This window comes from Amblyomma americanum, chromosome 5 (genome assembly GCF_052857255.1).
Source record: "Amblyomma americanum isolate KBUSLIRL-KWMA chromosome 5, ASM5285725v1, whole genome shotgun sequence".
In the NCBI taxonomy this organism is placed as follows: Eukaryota; Metazoa; Arthropoda; class Arachnida; order Ixodida; family Ixodidae; genus Amblyomma; species Amblyomma americanum.
This window is the reverse complement of record NC_135501.1, coordinates 153778404-153793867: the sequence shown is the minus strand read 5'-3', so window position 1 is coordinate 153793867 and position 15464 is coordinate 153778404. Positions and strand designations below refer to the sequence as shown.

Below are 15464 nucleotides of genomic sequence, written 5' to 3'. Positions count from 1 at the left end.
GGCGGGCTCAGTGACATTAACGGATCCGAGGAGGTATACATTAACCGGAGCCCTTCCTCCAGTTCCAGTGCGCCGTTCCTGATAGCCTCAGTCGATTTGGGACATTAACCCGTATAAAGCCAGACCAATCCAGTCATGAATATCAGTTTAAGTGTATCACCCAAAGTAAAAACCCGTGATGGCAACCAGTTTCTTCTAAAGGAAGGGTAAGTAAAAAAAAAAGAATTCACACATCAGCTCAGAAAATGTGTTAAACACTTGTATTACTTTGGCTCTACCTGGCGTTTGCATCAACATAGGCAGGCTCCTAGCAGTCAAGCCGATCTCTAACGTGCTCTCCTCGGGAAGGCTGTTTTTTTTTTTTACCAAGTCTTGCTACGTCAACTCGATGCCCCCAGATTTGGTGGATTTTCTAGGAGCGCCGCTAACGCGCCCTACGCTCTGAAAATTCAAGCGTAGATCCGTTGTATGTAGGGAAGCGCTTGCCATCACGTAGCTGGGCTGCGTAATTTATAATGCGGTAGCATTAGAACCCCTACCGTGAAGAAAACCTGGCGGGTACACTTAAGCTTCGCATTAAAGGTATGACGCGACAGCGTAATGGGCAAATCCTGTTATTCAGAAGGTCATTCTATACACTCTTAGATCCTTGGGAGTCCTCATACCCGTCCTGGCGCAGTGGTGGAAAACTTTAGCGATGCGCCGCTGCCCCGCGATAGCAGGTGGTCCCAGCGGTGGGCCTTGTACGATCCAGGTTTGGTCTTCCCGAGCGACCAATAATTAATTTAACTGCCATTTTCCAAGGGGGTGAATTCACTAATCATCCGGTGGGCAGGTCGTGATGGCGCAACACAGTCGCGTGACCAGGGTGGCCCACCTGCTTCCTAAGTGGCTCTAAGGGCACCACCTGTCACAATCATGGTCGTGTATTTTCGCACACAATGCCGGCGCCGATAACGACGCTACCAAATTTTCTGCAAAACGGGGCCTTTAAAGCTATCGGGTAAAATATAATCCGGTATGGGGCGGCGGCGTAGTATTGTGTACAATGGGCACCTGCCAATACCTCCACTGTACTGGCGACATGAGCAGTCTGCCATGGTAGGTGAACCGAAGAACTCCTGCCACCCGCCGCGGTTGGCAGGTTGCAAGGGGAAGAGATGAAATTGTTCCCTCAGCACTTGCATGGAAGAGGAAGAAAAGGCCACATGGCTCGCTCGGGAGCAGTCCCGAAAAAAAAACGATTAAAATTTACAATCATTTATAATGGCCATGAATGATTCACTAAAGATTAAAATGATTATGAATGGCTCAGGAAAAAGGAAAATGACTAAGCTTTATTGAGCACAAACAAAAAGAACTGCGAATCACTCAGTAAAGATCACTGCAAAGTTGCTCCGCAGTCTGCTCAGCATATCAGAGTAATGAAATGCATGTAAAATAGATAACAAAACACTTGAGGGGACACTTTAGGTTTGCCTGAAGAGTACGATGCACTGACGTCAATTGGTTAATGCCTTCATATGCCCAATTTGACGTTGTCTACTTACACTCATAGATAGCTGGTGATCCTCACACCAGTTTTGGTTCAGCGGTACAGTGGATAAGCGATGCGTCACTCTGCCGGCAGGTGGCTGTCTCAAACAACGCTACCAACGGGGTGGTGAGACCCAGGCTTCTCTTCACGAGCGACCTCTCGCGACCAGTCATTATTTTAACTTCCACCTGTCACGGTGGATAGGCTCCTCACAATTCGGTGGACAGGTCCGGATGACATCCCAAGGCCACGTGTCCTAGTTGGCCAACTTACGTTCCTTTCCGAGTAACTTTCCGCTGACGCCTCCCAAGACGTTGACACTGACGCCGAGTTGTTCGTTTAATGGGACTCTTAACGCTACCGCGTTAAGATATACTAGCGAGAGAAACAAAAGAAATTAAAACAACAAAAGAAATTAAAAGTTAGGACATCCTATGCTCACACAAGCTCATTGCATAATGGTGATTTACCGCCGCCCCGTAATTTCTGGGTTATAATTTTGGCGGTACTCTTGCCGCACTAGGATGGAAGAGCAGGCCTTGACTTTTGGAACAACACGGACGCATTTCGGCCCGACGGCAGCACGTACGCAACGACTATGCTAACGGAGAGGGCCAAGTTCATCATTGGTAAGAGAGATAAAACAAAGGTGAGCACGAACTTCCAAACAATTTTGCGTCCGGAATGCCTTAGCGCGTACCAACTCGGGCAGAATTGATCGGTATGAATCGGCAACCCGTACGATTCCCCATCAACCAGTAAGTTTCATAACGATCGCGCATATTTTAAGGCGAAATCATTTAATGGCTCCTGCTAGCGCCTGTCCGTCCGTCCGTCCGCTACGCTCTTGCGCCCATGCCTTCCGAGATCACCCGTCCACGCTCGTGATGTCGGAGGCAAAGATGCGCCATTGATAGTTTAGTGATGCGCGAGGGGGCGCCACCGGTGCGTGCGCCGCGCCCGCGCCAGATGACTCGCAGCTGTCGACCGAGTCAGGTGCCGCGCAACCTCCCTCCTAGCGCAACGCATATGTAGTAACAATTGTGCACTAGTTTAACATCTTAACCACACATCAGTGACACAAGTAGCAACACCGCGCTAAAGGCTTTCGCCTTACCTCACTTAGGTCAACAATGTGCCCCCCTAAATTTTGAGAAAATTTGCAGCACTACAAAGCATACTATAAGTACTTTCTTGCTTCAGTAAAGGCAAGCTTTTTAAGAAATAATGATTGATTCCGCTGACGACGGTTCTATGTAACGATTGCAATCTGCTTTGATTTTCCCCACAGCTGCGAATGCGGCCGCGTCATTTAGCCTTACAGAATAGTTTTCAAATTATAGGCTCTCGAAGAACGACCCTGTTTCCTAAGAAAAGCACACCTTGCCATGCTGTAAGGAAAGAACGTTATTTTTGTCGCATCGCAAGCTGCTCCATGGGTAAGATACATGTTGCTACAAGAGCAGACTATGCGTCGCGACAAAAAACGCCATCGTGTTTGTAAACATATGCTGAAAATACTCCACGTTGTAAACATGAACTTCTTCCTTTGTTCTTCAAGAACGTTGTGCTTCCCCGATACTTGGCCCTAGTGACACCGGGCTTACTGTGTACCTTGCTCTTCCTTCCACACTCCCTAGCGCGACGAAATCGAAAAATACTAAAAAACCCGAAGCACGAGATTCCATCTGTTCCCACCTTGAACGCTCTGTTTCTGCTCGCCTTCCAGCCGTGTCTACGCAGCGTGGCTTCCGAACACCGTCGCATGGCTATGGAGAACATGTAAACGAAGGCACAAAAATCTTAGACGACACACTACATATATATCTTCTTGAAGTGCTACGCTTATCACACAATTGAGTGCCACTCATAAACGACGTGTTCATCAGGCAATGGAAATAAGGGGGCGTGTGATTGTGTCTAGGCTTGGTAATACGTTTTGAAGCATTTTATTCATGCTCCTTTGGGCAGCAGTTCATAAACCTATTTACAGGGAAAAAGCAACCAAGCCTGCGACCAGTTAAGAGCTATCTAGTCTCGTGTAACGCGCAACTTCCTGAAATCTTAAAGGTCTCTGATTAGGTTAGCTAAGATATCAGCAATATCTTGCAACCAGGCTGTTTTGTTGTCGCTGGAATCAACCCCCACCATGGCTTACATGATGAATGAGTCACTGCATCGCATCACACAGTCTGACTTTATGCTCTCTTTGTACGTGGCTGTTTCATTAACTTACCTTAGGTCTTCATCTCCAGGATCATTGAACACTTCACTTTTATTCAAACGTGTTTGGCGTGCTAGAGGGAACTGAGAAGAAATTTAATTTCTGGTCACTCGAAAAGTTACCAATGCTAAAGTTATAAAGCGGTTACTTCAGAAAATGAAGAAAAAATGAAAAATCGGTGTCACCCTCAGCAACCTTCTTAAAACCTTTGACGGCGTAAGACTGTTTACGCGCAGATCTCTGAGGCAAAAGCATATCGTTTTTACTTCCACACTATAATCACGGTGTCTTTTTTGTTATTTACATTATGAAGTTTATTTCTCTCTGTTTTGTACACCCACCATCCAAAGTAACTGCACCTCTCTTTGTATATGCAATTGTCTTGTGAAAAATTGAGACATTTGTAGCCGAACAAATATTACTGTAACCTCAACGAGGCACACAGTATATTTTGCTGAGCACCATAATCGGAAAAACGCTAAGGCGCCCGTGTGCTGTGCGATGTCAGTGCACGTTAAAGATGCCCAGGTGGTCGAGATTATTCCGGAGCCCTCCACTACGGCACCTCTTTCTTCCGGTCTCCTTTCACTCTCTTTTAACACCTGCTGACGGGCTAGATGGTGCATTGCAGATTGACGGAATAATAAGCGCACAGGACCACACACACAGGAGCAGAGGAAGACACGGACTGGCGCTAATTCACATCTGATTTATTTTCAGCCACAGCAGAAAATATATAAAAGGGGGGGGGGGGGAACATGCGCAGTACACACAAGATAAAAAGAACACAAGGTGATAAGGTGATAAGGCAACCAAATGATCACATCAAACCACACGTTCAAGAAACCCGATTTCTGCTTTGTAGAGTTTAACCGACATAACACCGACACATTTGTCGCCCAATTTCCTGTTATGAAAGGCTTCTAGTAACTCGCGCGCGGTTTTATCTCGACCTTTACCTAGAATCTTTATAGCGCTCAGTCGTGGGTCACACCCTGTGCAGTTGGCGCAATGAATCGCCAAATTCGTTCCACCTCCCACAATTGCCCTCAAATGATCCCCCGCGCGATCACTAATGCAACGCCCCGCCTGGCCTATGTAAGCCATCCCACATGTCAACGGGATCTCGTACATGACTTCGGTGGAGCAGTTTACAAACTGCTTGGCATGCTTTTTTCTGCATCCGCTCGGATTACCATCTCGCGAAATGCGTGAGCACAGCTGGGCGAGCTTCTTCGGAGCATAGAATACCATAGGCACATCATGTCGGTTCGCCACTTTCTTCATATGGTGGGCCGCCTTGTGTACATACGGTACCACAACAGGATTAACAGGGAACTTCTCCCGATACTTCCCAACTTGGGAAGGGTTTAGTGTTTACGCATGAACTTCCTTCTCAGAATTCATGGCTGTTTTTAGATATTAACATTGCCTTAAATAATGGGCACGTATCTTGGGAGTACGCACCGCGGGCACAGAAGGAACTTTTACCCTACCTGTCGGCACATTCCAAAACAGTGAAGAGAGCTATCGCTTTCCAATGCTTGGGATCTGCCTCAAGAAGTCATGCCCACACTCTGTGCAGTCTAGCTTTGACAAGCAAGTAAATTGGCTAATGTCTGCTGGCTACCCCTGTGAGGTGATTGTGTCTGTGACGGAAGGCCTTTTACAAAAAACCAAGCGTGTCATGTTTGGGAAAGAGATTGCACGGGAGAAGTTATCTGTTAATCCTGTTGTGGTACCGTATGTACACAAGGTAGCCCACCACATGAAGAAATTGGCGAACCGACATGGTGTGCCAGTGGTATTTTCTGCTTCGAAGAAGCTCGCCCAGCTGTGCTCACGCATTTCGCGAGATGGTAATCCGAGCGGATGCAGAAAAAAGAATGCCAAGCAGTTTGTAAACTGCTCCACCGAAGTCGTGTATCAGATCCCGTTGACATGTGGGATGGCTTACATAGGCCAGACGGGGCGTTGCATTAATGATCGCGCGGGGGATCATTTGAGGGCTATTAAGGGAGGTGGAACGAAATGGCTATTCATTGCGCCAACTGCACAGGGTGTGAACCACGACTTAGCGCTGTAAAGATTCTAGGTAAAGGTCGAGATAAAACCGTGCGCGAGTTACTAGAAGCCTTTCATATCAGGAAATTGGGCGACAAATGTATCAGTGATACATCGGTTAAACTCTACAAAGCAGAAATCGGGTTTCTTGAACGTGTGGTTTGATGTGATCATTTGGTTGCCTTGTGACCTTGTGTTCTTTATATCTTGTGTGTACTGCGCATGTTTCCCTCCCCCCTTTTATATATTTTCTGCTGTGGCTGAAAATAAATCAGATGTGAGTTAGCGCCAGTCCGTGTCTTCCTCTGCTCCTGTGTGTGTTGTCCTGTGCGCTTATTATTCCGTCAATTTTCACTCTCTTCTTCATCCCTTCCCTTACGGCGCGGTTCAGTTGCCCATCGATATATGAGACAGATACTGCGCCATTTCCTTTCCCCCCCAAAAAAACAATTATTATTCAATCAGGGGAAATTGTCTTGAGATCTTTCACAGAACCCTTTGTGCCGGTTCAAAGAACGAATCAATAATTGGTTATAAATTGTGCCTGCAGCCTCTCTTTCTTTACCTGCCGCACCAAGCAGTCCATGGAGTCTACGAGCCAGAGCTAGTCCAGGCACCTGAAGAAAACGTCAAGAAGTTCTCCTACATCAGCGACACGAACAGAACCATTTACGCAGGTACGAGGAGATCGTTGTGGCAATGGTGCAACTTTGGGAAATATGCAAATCAGAGAAGAACGCAGCTTACAAAGCTTGGAGGCATGTCTTATATTACCATAATGAGATATGGGGTGCCAAAAAAATTGCGCTTGCTTAAAGAACAAGTGATGAAAATAAAAACTGAAAATTAGTTTTCGAGGAAAGGAAATGGCGCTATAATTCTCTCTGATCTCGTTAAAAATGCGAACCGCGCCACAAGGGAAGGGAGGAAAGCAGGAATGAACGAAAACAGAGGGACAGAGATGCTGTTGTGGAGAAGTCCAGAATATTTTCGACCACTTAGGAATATTTAACGTGCACAGCACACAGCCCTCTTTGCGCTTCGCCTCAATCGAAACGCGGCCGCCAAGGCCGGGTTCTAGCGCGGCACCTCCAGCTCCGCGTAAATTAAAAGTAACAAAAATTTAAAACGCGCGATCTTGCCGCCACGTTTCGCAAATGGCACTCGCAATAGAAAAAAAATGTCCGAAAGCGTTATCTCAATACAAAAAACAAAACTACAACAGATCTCTTCCGTCAAAATATCAATTCTTACAGGAAGCCTTGGATACGAGGGATGTTTAACAGGAAAAGCGTTTTAGTTCTTTAATTTTAAACTTTTCGTTTTGGCACAAAACTTCAAAAATAAAAACTTGAGAAATTTCTTGAGAGAGGGCAGTTACTCTTTTGAGTAGGAAATCAAATTTTCATTCCATCATGTTCTTCAAAAATATTTTTACTTAAATGCGTGAGTGAAAACTGAGCCACTGGGTTTGAAGTCCAGCAAAGTTAACGGTCTTCATAATTGTGAGAATGGGTCTAGAAAATTTTTTCTTTTAAACTGCACACTTTTGAAAACAAGCTTATAGGTTGAAAACATAAACACAAAGAAACCGATTTAATCGTTCTAAGTCGCTCTGAAGGGCCTCTGAGCACCATATACATTCCTCCAGTCAAAAATAGCTTTTTTTAATATTCCGCAAAAATCTACATGCTCTTTAGTAAAGCTGCTTAAAGACCACCCTCTGTGCTGCTTCTCTCGCGTCCCTGGGTAGAGACAGGAAAGAATATTTTGGCACTTCATAATTTTTCAGAACTCCGCTGGCTTCGGAAAAATTTCGCTTTACCCTGTTTCGAGCAAGACTTGCAGCCATGACTGAAAATGCTTCAGGGCTCACAATAAGGACTGTGGCCAACTACTGACCGGTTTATGGTCTATGGGGGTCTAACGTCGCAAAGCGACTCTAGCTGTAAGGCAAGCCATAGGGAGGAGTTCCGGAAATTTCGACCACCTGGAGTTCTTTAATGTGCACTCATATCGCACAATACACGGGCCTTTAGAATTTCGCATGCATCGAAATTCGACCGCCGCGGCCGGGACCGAAGCCGCGTCTTTCAAGTCAACTCCGAACTGTATTTAGCTAAATTCGTTATTTCAGGAATGAAAGGAAAACTACTTTGAAAGCCCTGTGTTTCTACTAGCCTTCTCTGAACTACACAATATCACAAAAACTGTTAAGCGGCCCACTAGTAAGCCCTAGTTCTTTCACGCACCTACAAAAAAAGGTTGCGTAGACACCATGAACTATTGCAAGTTTCTTACAGACTCGAAACGAACGCTTTGAGGACATGTACAATTATTGCGTTGAACAAGCGTCTGCTCTTCGTTCTGGCAGGGATGGTCGATGCCTTGGACCAATCCGTTGGAGTGCTGCTCGAAGCGCTCGAAGAGGCCCACATGCTTGACGACACGGTCCTGGTTTTTAGCTCTGACAATGGTGGCGACCCGTACAGCGGAGGCCGTAACTTTGGCTTGAACTGGCCCCTTCGTGGCGGCAAAGGCACCGCCTGGGAGGGCGGCATTCGCGCCGCCTCCTTCGTCTTGAGTTCACGTCTCGCACGAAGAGGAGCGATTGCGCCGCAGCTCATGCATATTGTGGACTGGTTGCCTACAATCTATTTCCTTGCCGGTAAGTGCAGGCCTGGTTGTCCGTTATACCTTTAATAGTATTAGGCTTTCGAGTCGCTCAATATGCTAGGCTACAACAGACCAGGAGGTGTCAGCTAATTGAGAAAATAGCTGCTGCGATATACCTGGCAGTTTAGGGAACTGTCTTTCTAACAGCGAATCACAGCACACAGACTCCCTGTCGTGTATCGGAGGTGCGCGCAATTTGAATATTACAAGGAAAACGGCCCTGAGTATAACTTACTTCTAAGGAAAGCGGTTCAATGTCTTCGGTGTAATTCTATGCAAATGCTTTGAGATCCTCGTGATTTTTTTCCTACGCCATCCCTCGCACCACGAAGAATGCACTTCCTGCTTGAGGCGAAACAAATAACGGCTCACAGTTTCAGTTTTATTGCTGCCTAGCTCGGGCCTCACGAGACGAAAAAGTATGCACTCACCACCATCTACGTGCCGCCATTTTAACGCTATAATGTTAAGGCTTCCATTCTGTACAAATTCAGGAGTCGTCAACGGTGTCGGTGCCGCTGTGAGCGAAAATTTAGCGGGAAGCAAGCAGGGTGGGCCAGGTCACGTGGCCTCTTGGTGTCATCACAGCCTGCCTACCGGATTGTCAACAAACTGACCACCGTGGAAGCTTGTAGCTGATTTATTTATAGGTCGCGAGATGTTTTTCGGGGAGAGCACCCAGGCTCGCACAAGCCCCACCGGAGACAGAACGTACAAACGCCGACCTGTGGTGCATCGCTTAACCGCTGCACCAGTGAGCAAGTTGTGGTTTGGACTCTCCCGGCGGCCAATCAATTTGAAGCCGGGAATGACCAGTGTTCATAAATGCACATTCACACATTGAGATTGTCGTTTCACGCCTTTAAGGCGGCGCTTTAGTGTCTCTTCTAATTTTTTATGGCGATCTTTGCAGCAGACTCAAGGAATTGAAACTGAAACAGTGTAAAATCCCCATAAACTTGAGGCGCAAAATACTATGACCAAAACTCGTCCACGTTGTAACTGAGATGTCGCTGTAGTACTCTCTTTCGCACTTCTCGGAAAGTGGACTGCAGTGAAAGCTGCTATGCCTTAACCAACACTCCTTCACAGCCTTAGGTAAATTTCTATTTTTAAACGTACGTTCAGTAGCACTCGTAGTCCTCAGTTACTGGCTTGCACCTTCTTTAGAGGTGGGAAACTGTTTAACACCGGTAAAGTCAATTGCTGTATATGTACTCTGGTTTTTGCGCTAGTTCCTGTTATTCCATGCTTCTAACGCAGCGGTGCTAAAGAACTCGTTTCTCGGGAAATCCGGCGTCGTCGTTACTGAAAGCAAGCTCAAAATCCACGAAAAATTCCCAGATATGCAACCTAGGAGGAAGGTGGACCCACCTACGTCACGTAACCTTGTAGCGTCCTCCCAACTTAACCAATGCATTGTGAGCAAACTGCGCATTGTGGTAGGAGGGAGTAAAATTAATCATTTGTAGCAAAAGGTTGCTCGGGAAGAGCAATCTGGGTTGCACAAGCCCCCACTGGTGGCAGCATCTACTGTTGCAGGGCTATGGGGCATCGCTTAACCATTGGCCTTGAGTGGTATGAGTACCCTCAGCGATCTATGAATGTTAAGTAAAGACTGATCAATTCAGCAAATACGGGCATTAACCATTAAAGCTATCGCGTCATACACTTAAGGTGGAGCTTAATTCCTCCTGTAATTTTTTAGCGCGCTCTACTGACATCGTTCGTGTAGGATCTTGAAGTCGAAGTTCCAGTGCTGCACTTTTTTCCCATGGCAATCTTGGGGCATGTGTCTTTACTCGCACCGTGTCTTCTTTGCGTAGTGTGGGAATATATCGCGTCGTTCTTCTGCAGCACATTTTAACCCGCCTTGTCTTCTTAGTGTCTTTGTGCTCCTTGTTTACATTACGGGGCTCTAACAGTTTATTGGTCATGGAAAGTGTCGTCCCTGTCCTCCTATACATAATTAGTAACGCAAGACGCTTCTGGGCTAGCATGGTGTATTGTGATAAACAAGAATAAAGAAGTGTTGAGCGTGCGCTTATTCCGGTGCCTTCTTCAGGAAAGAATTTGCTGTCTTAACGGCCGCAGAGACCTATCTTTCAGCATCCCAGTACCAATTAAGACCTATCTCACTGGCGTCACACTGCACTCCGAGTTCTTTATTTTTATCGTATAACTTCAAAACATGCGGTGAAGCAAGAAAATTTTTTTACCGTTAAATGCGCAGTTCTGCTCAGCATTCCAGGCCCATTACATGTTCTTGGCTGTGAAACTTCTGATTGATTCTATATCTTCAGATTAGCAGGTAGAGATCTTGAAAGCTCGTTAACCATGCAATCAATGCGACATTATCTAGTGGCCCGTGAAGGTAACCCGGTCGGCGTAAATTCAAACTTTTCTTTGTTGATGCAAATGCCCTGATTGCAACATCTCTCCCCCTGAGTGCGTACAGATTTCTGATGACGATGATGGATTTTTATGGCTCAAAAGAATCGGTGGGCAAGGAGCGCCATGGCGCAAAATAGTTTTCTTCTGCTCAAGGTAGGGTCAAAGACCCAGTTTCCTAGCATTTTATCCTGAATAAGACGGGTACTAGACCAGGGGAAGGATTGCACCCATTGTTTCACCGGTAAGTATCTGGTAGCACTGGGGATCGAACCCCGCACCTCACACGTGCGAAGCGGGTGCTCAGAACACTAGGCCACCGCTACGGTGCGTACAGATTTCTGACGAGTTCATGCTGTGCGACTTCTTTAAGGCAGCCCGCTCCGAACGCTATAATATCGCCTGCAACACACGTCACTCATTAAAGGCCATCCAATGCAGTCTGCAGTCGCTTTTGGGCAATTTCAGTCCTGCCTGATAAGTCAAACGGTAGGCAAAGCCGCTGCACCCTCGAAATGATGTTTGGAAGGTTGCAGGCATGTTAGATTCAGGCTCAAGCCAGCATACATTAGTGAGATCGAGCTTGCGGAAGACTTGCTTCTACTAGATAAATCGAGATATCCATGATTACAGAAGAAAGCTGCCGTTCCAGTTGAGAGCTTCGTCGACTGCTAAGCCATAAATTATTATGCGCAAGTCACTGCCTTTCTCTGGGCCCACGACCATGAGACTGACCCACTGGCTCGGCTTGCCTACATTTGCGATGAACTGCGTGGCTGTTAATTCATTAAGCCCATTTCGCAGCATCATTTTCCTGCTAACAGGAACTAGGCATGTTGCCACAGGCACTCTGCAGGTTCTACTGTTAGGTCTATCTATAGCTGCAGTTACCCTGGGAAGCAAATTTACTTATGGCTGAGTACGTCCAGGTACTTACCTGTCAATACGTCGTTTAACACGATAGCGCTAAGTGCCCCCTGTCGCCGGAAAGCCTGTGTCGGCGGCGGCGTCGTACTCCGTGAGCGATAAATCTTCCAAAGATCGGCGCACGAGCAACCTGGGGGCCTCTGATTGTGAGCAAACCGCCCACCATGGCATGTGGCCGTTCACTGAATGATTTGTAACGCGAAGTAGCATGTGAAAAGCAGCGTAGTTCCCACAAGCCCCGCCACTGGCAGCGCCTGCCTTCAGAGGGCAGTGGCACATCGCTTAAACGCTGAACTACTGCGCCAGGAGTGGTAAGAGGGCACCCAACGATCTATGAATGTTAGGTATAAAACGACCAATTTCGCATATTCGGGCATTACCTACAGATGCTATCACTTCATACCTTTAAGGCGTAGCTTAAGAGTGCCGCCGTGGTGGCAGAGGGGTTACGACGCTCGGCTGCTGGCCCAAAAGACGCCGGTTTGATCCCGGCCGCGGCGGTCGAATTTTGATGGAGGCGACATTCTAGAGGCCCGTGTACTGTGCGATGTCAGGGCACGTTAAAGAACCACAGGTGGTCGAAATTTCCGGAGCCCTTCACTACGGCGTCTGTCATAGCCTGAGTCGCTTTGGGACGTTAGACCCCCATAAAACCAAACCAAAAAAAAATTGTCGCTTAAGAATCGCCTTGAGTTTTAATGCGCTAGAACTAAGGCCCATACTCACCGATTTTTCCAAGTTGAACTTAAAGTTCGTTTAGAAAGTTAAACTGAGCGCTACAACTTCTCCTAGCTCAACTATATCGTATTTGGCTTAACCAAGATAAATCGTCTGAAAATTTTTATTACGCTTAGCCTGTAAAATTGTATTTAATTTACGTTTGTAATTCGGTAAAATAGAAAATTACAATAATCAAAAAAGATGCCTAGATTGTTCAAAGAAATAGCAATATTGGTGTATGTGGCGCTAACATAAAGGACGAAATATAGATAAAAATTTAGTAATGTTTGTCTCTTGATCTATGTCTTAGCTATGTTTAAAATACGGTATGTATGTCAGGCAGAATGGAAAAAGAAAAATTTATAATAATCACTAAAGGCGATGACCTTTTTTAAGGAAATAGCAAAAATGATTCCATAGAAACAAACGAAGACCTCCAAAAAAATTAAAATTTTAAGCTGGTAGTTTCATATTGCCCGACACAAAAAAATTCATATATATTTTTTAGGAAAAATATGAAGCGGGAACAAAAAAACACCTTTTCGCGAATTTTTTTGTCACGCCTACTTTTGATAGGGCTCGAAGTATAAGGACTGTCACAGGGGCCGGAGATCGTTGAGCCAAAAGTGTTCTTACAAATACATTCGACAGCTGAATGGAGAACCAAAATGTCATTACAGAAATAGACTAGGCTCAAGATCAAACACTCATCTGTTCAGCGGGGAATGAGCCTTATGCGAAGCACTACTGGGGGCAACAGAAGGAAGAATTAAAAGCACATACAAGCTGAACATCAATACTCTTACATTATTAATTCGAAATCATTAGATGGCTATGTCCAGAGTATCATGACAGGAAAGCTTTCTCCGCTAGATTACGTCGTTTTGTGAAGGTAAATGTGCAATAGTTTCGTTGTGTTAGATACTGTCCGATGAGATCTCACCGTGGGAAAAATTTGGCCGATGTGGTGTAATTATAGTTAATTAATTAAACGAAAATATTGCACTTCACCGTGAGAACTGCCTCAGGCGTCGACATAGCTTCTCTGCACTATTGTCTAGCTCTACGGAACCCATTCCTCTACCCTCGCGCGCAGGCCTGCGTGCGGACTTCTACTCTCACTCTCGACACCAGTCGCCATCTGTCTTCGCCCGCTGCCCGGTGGACTGCGGGTCGCGCCGGCGCCACGCGTAGAACGCATGTTCCCGGGTTCGCTTCTGTCGTTTTCGCGCTCCAGCACCTAAAGAGTGTGGGTGTGTGCTGTAGCATGAATACTCACATTTTTCCTCTACCACACAATACTGCGGTTAACTGACGCGCAGCCGCCCGTTAACGTGACACTCGAGAGTACTCGACCATGTACTGTGCGGACTAGGATCCGGTACTTACAAGCAGATTACTGCGCTGGCATGTCATTTGTTGCTTTCTATAAGTGCGCGGCCATCTATGATAACTTTATGCATTTTGTGAATTTACTGATATCACTCCATCGTGTAGTAACCAGATAGGCCAGCTGGAGAGTGAAGGTTGTCCCGGCGAAGCGCGTGTTTTCGATCACCAGTACGTCATCGGCATCTCCTTGCGCTGAGCTTGCTATTGCTCTCATTAAAGACATTTCGTGTACGGGAATGTAAGCACGACCGCTGCCAATTTAGTTGCTATTTCTGCACGTATGCCACAGAGATCAGTGGGATAAACGGCTAATCATAGTATTTTTCTGCTGTTGGTATCTCCACTAATCATTGCAAAATATGCACAATTTTATTATAATCTATTACCTTTGAATCTATTACGCTTTGAATCTATCTATAATCTATTACGCTGTCACACGCACAGAGAGCTTCCGAATAAGGTAACGCCCCTTCTGGCCTGAGAATTCGTAAAAGCTGACTTTTCCGCTAATATTTTCTCAGGCTTTGATAATTTAAGCGAAATATGTTTTTTGTGCTAGGTAGCATAAACCATGACAAAATTTGTTTTCTCTCAGCCCTGCGGCTGAGTTGAGCTTACAGCACTAATTTGTTGATGTAACTGGCGCACCACGCCGACGACATGAGAGCCCTACATCTTTTTTTTTGGGGGGGGGGGGGGGGAGGAGGGGGCGACCAAGAAGTTTTCTGTGCGGGGGAGCACCTAGACGGCAGCGATGCAAGCACGAGCGCGTGCTAAGCGCTGGCCCAATAAACACGAATGTGAAACTAAATGTTAAGATTGACGCATCAATTTTACCCATTTGATAACAAAAAGACATCCTGCAACACAACTGCGCCGTCGAAATGTGCTCGGCAGTGTTTTTTAGCGCCCGAAGGGCAGCAAATCCCGGCTATATGCAGTAGCGGCCGCTGAGCTGCCGCAGCCCTGCAGTCCTCAAAGAAGCGTCCGCGAAGCGGCGCACCTGTCAGCGGCAAATAGCCACGCCGGAGAGCGGCTGTGGATTCTCGCCTGTTCTTTAAAGTTAAATGTGCAGAAGTTTGTTGTGTTATATAGTTCGTAATGAGATCTTGCTGTGTAAAATATTTGGTTGATTAATTATAATTACTTGATATGTAAAGTCTGGCTTGTCGGTTACACATATTGACGACTACAGCGTGGTCGCAACAGGGAAAAGAAATATTGACACAAACACAGGCGCTGACTGACAACATCGTTTATTGCCTTGAACTGGCCTATATAGGCCCAGTCCCAAGACAAGACAGGAAACAGCTCAAGTTTCCGTGGCACAATTATCTCGTTGGCCCGTAGGCTTCACTCCAGTCAGTGGCATGCTCATGGGCGTTTAGAAAGATCAGCTCTTTTTTACATCGCAGCTGTACACATGTACCATCCCAAAAAATATTCGTGCCGCTGTCGTAAGCAAAAAACGCCAGGGACGCGACAGCCTGTTACAGCATTGCCAAGGAGGCAACGAAGCGCCATTGTCCATTC

At 46.2% G+C, this 15464-nt stretch overlaps 1 protein-coding gene across 1 annotated transcript in view; it reads left to right on the top strand.

Annotated features, from left to right (window-relative positions):
* LOC144135179 (arylsulfatase B-like) overlaps positions 1-15464 on the top strand; it is a 69162-nt gene that overhangs the window by 31312 nt on the left and 22386 nt on the right. The window contains exons 6-8 of the mRNA XM_077667918.1: positions 2061-2186; positions 6376-6502; positions 8200-8493. Of these exons, the coding sequence (XP_077524044.1) occupies positions 2061-2186; positions 6376-6502; positions 8200-8493 (547 nt within the window). The remainder of the gene's footprint in view (positions 1-2060; positions 2187-6375; positions 6503-8199; positions 8494-15464) is intronic.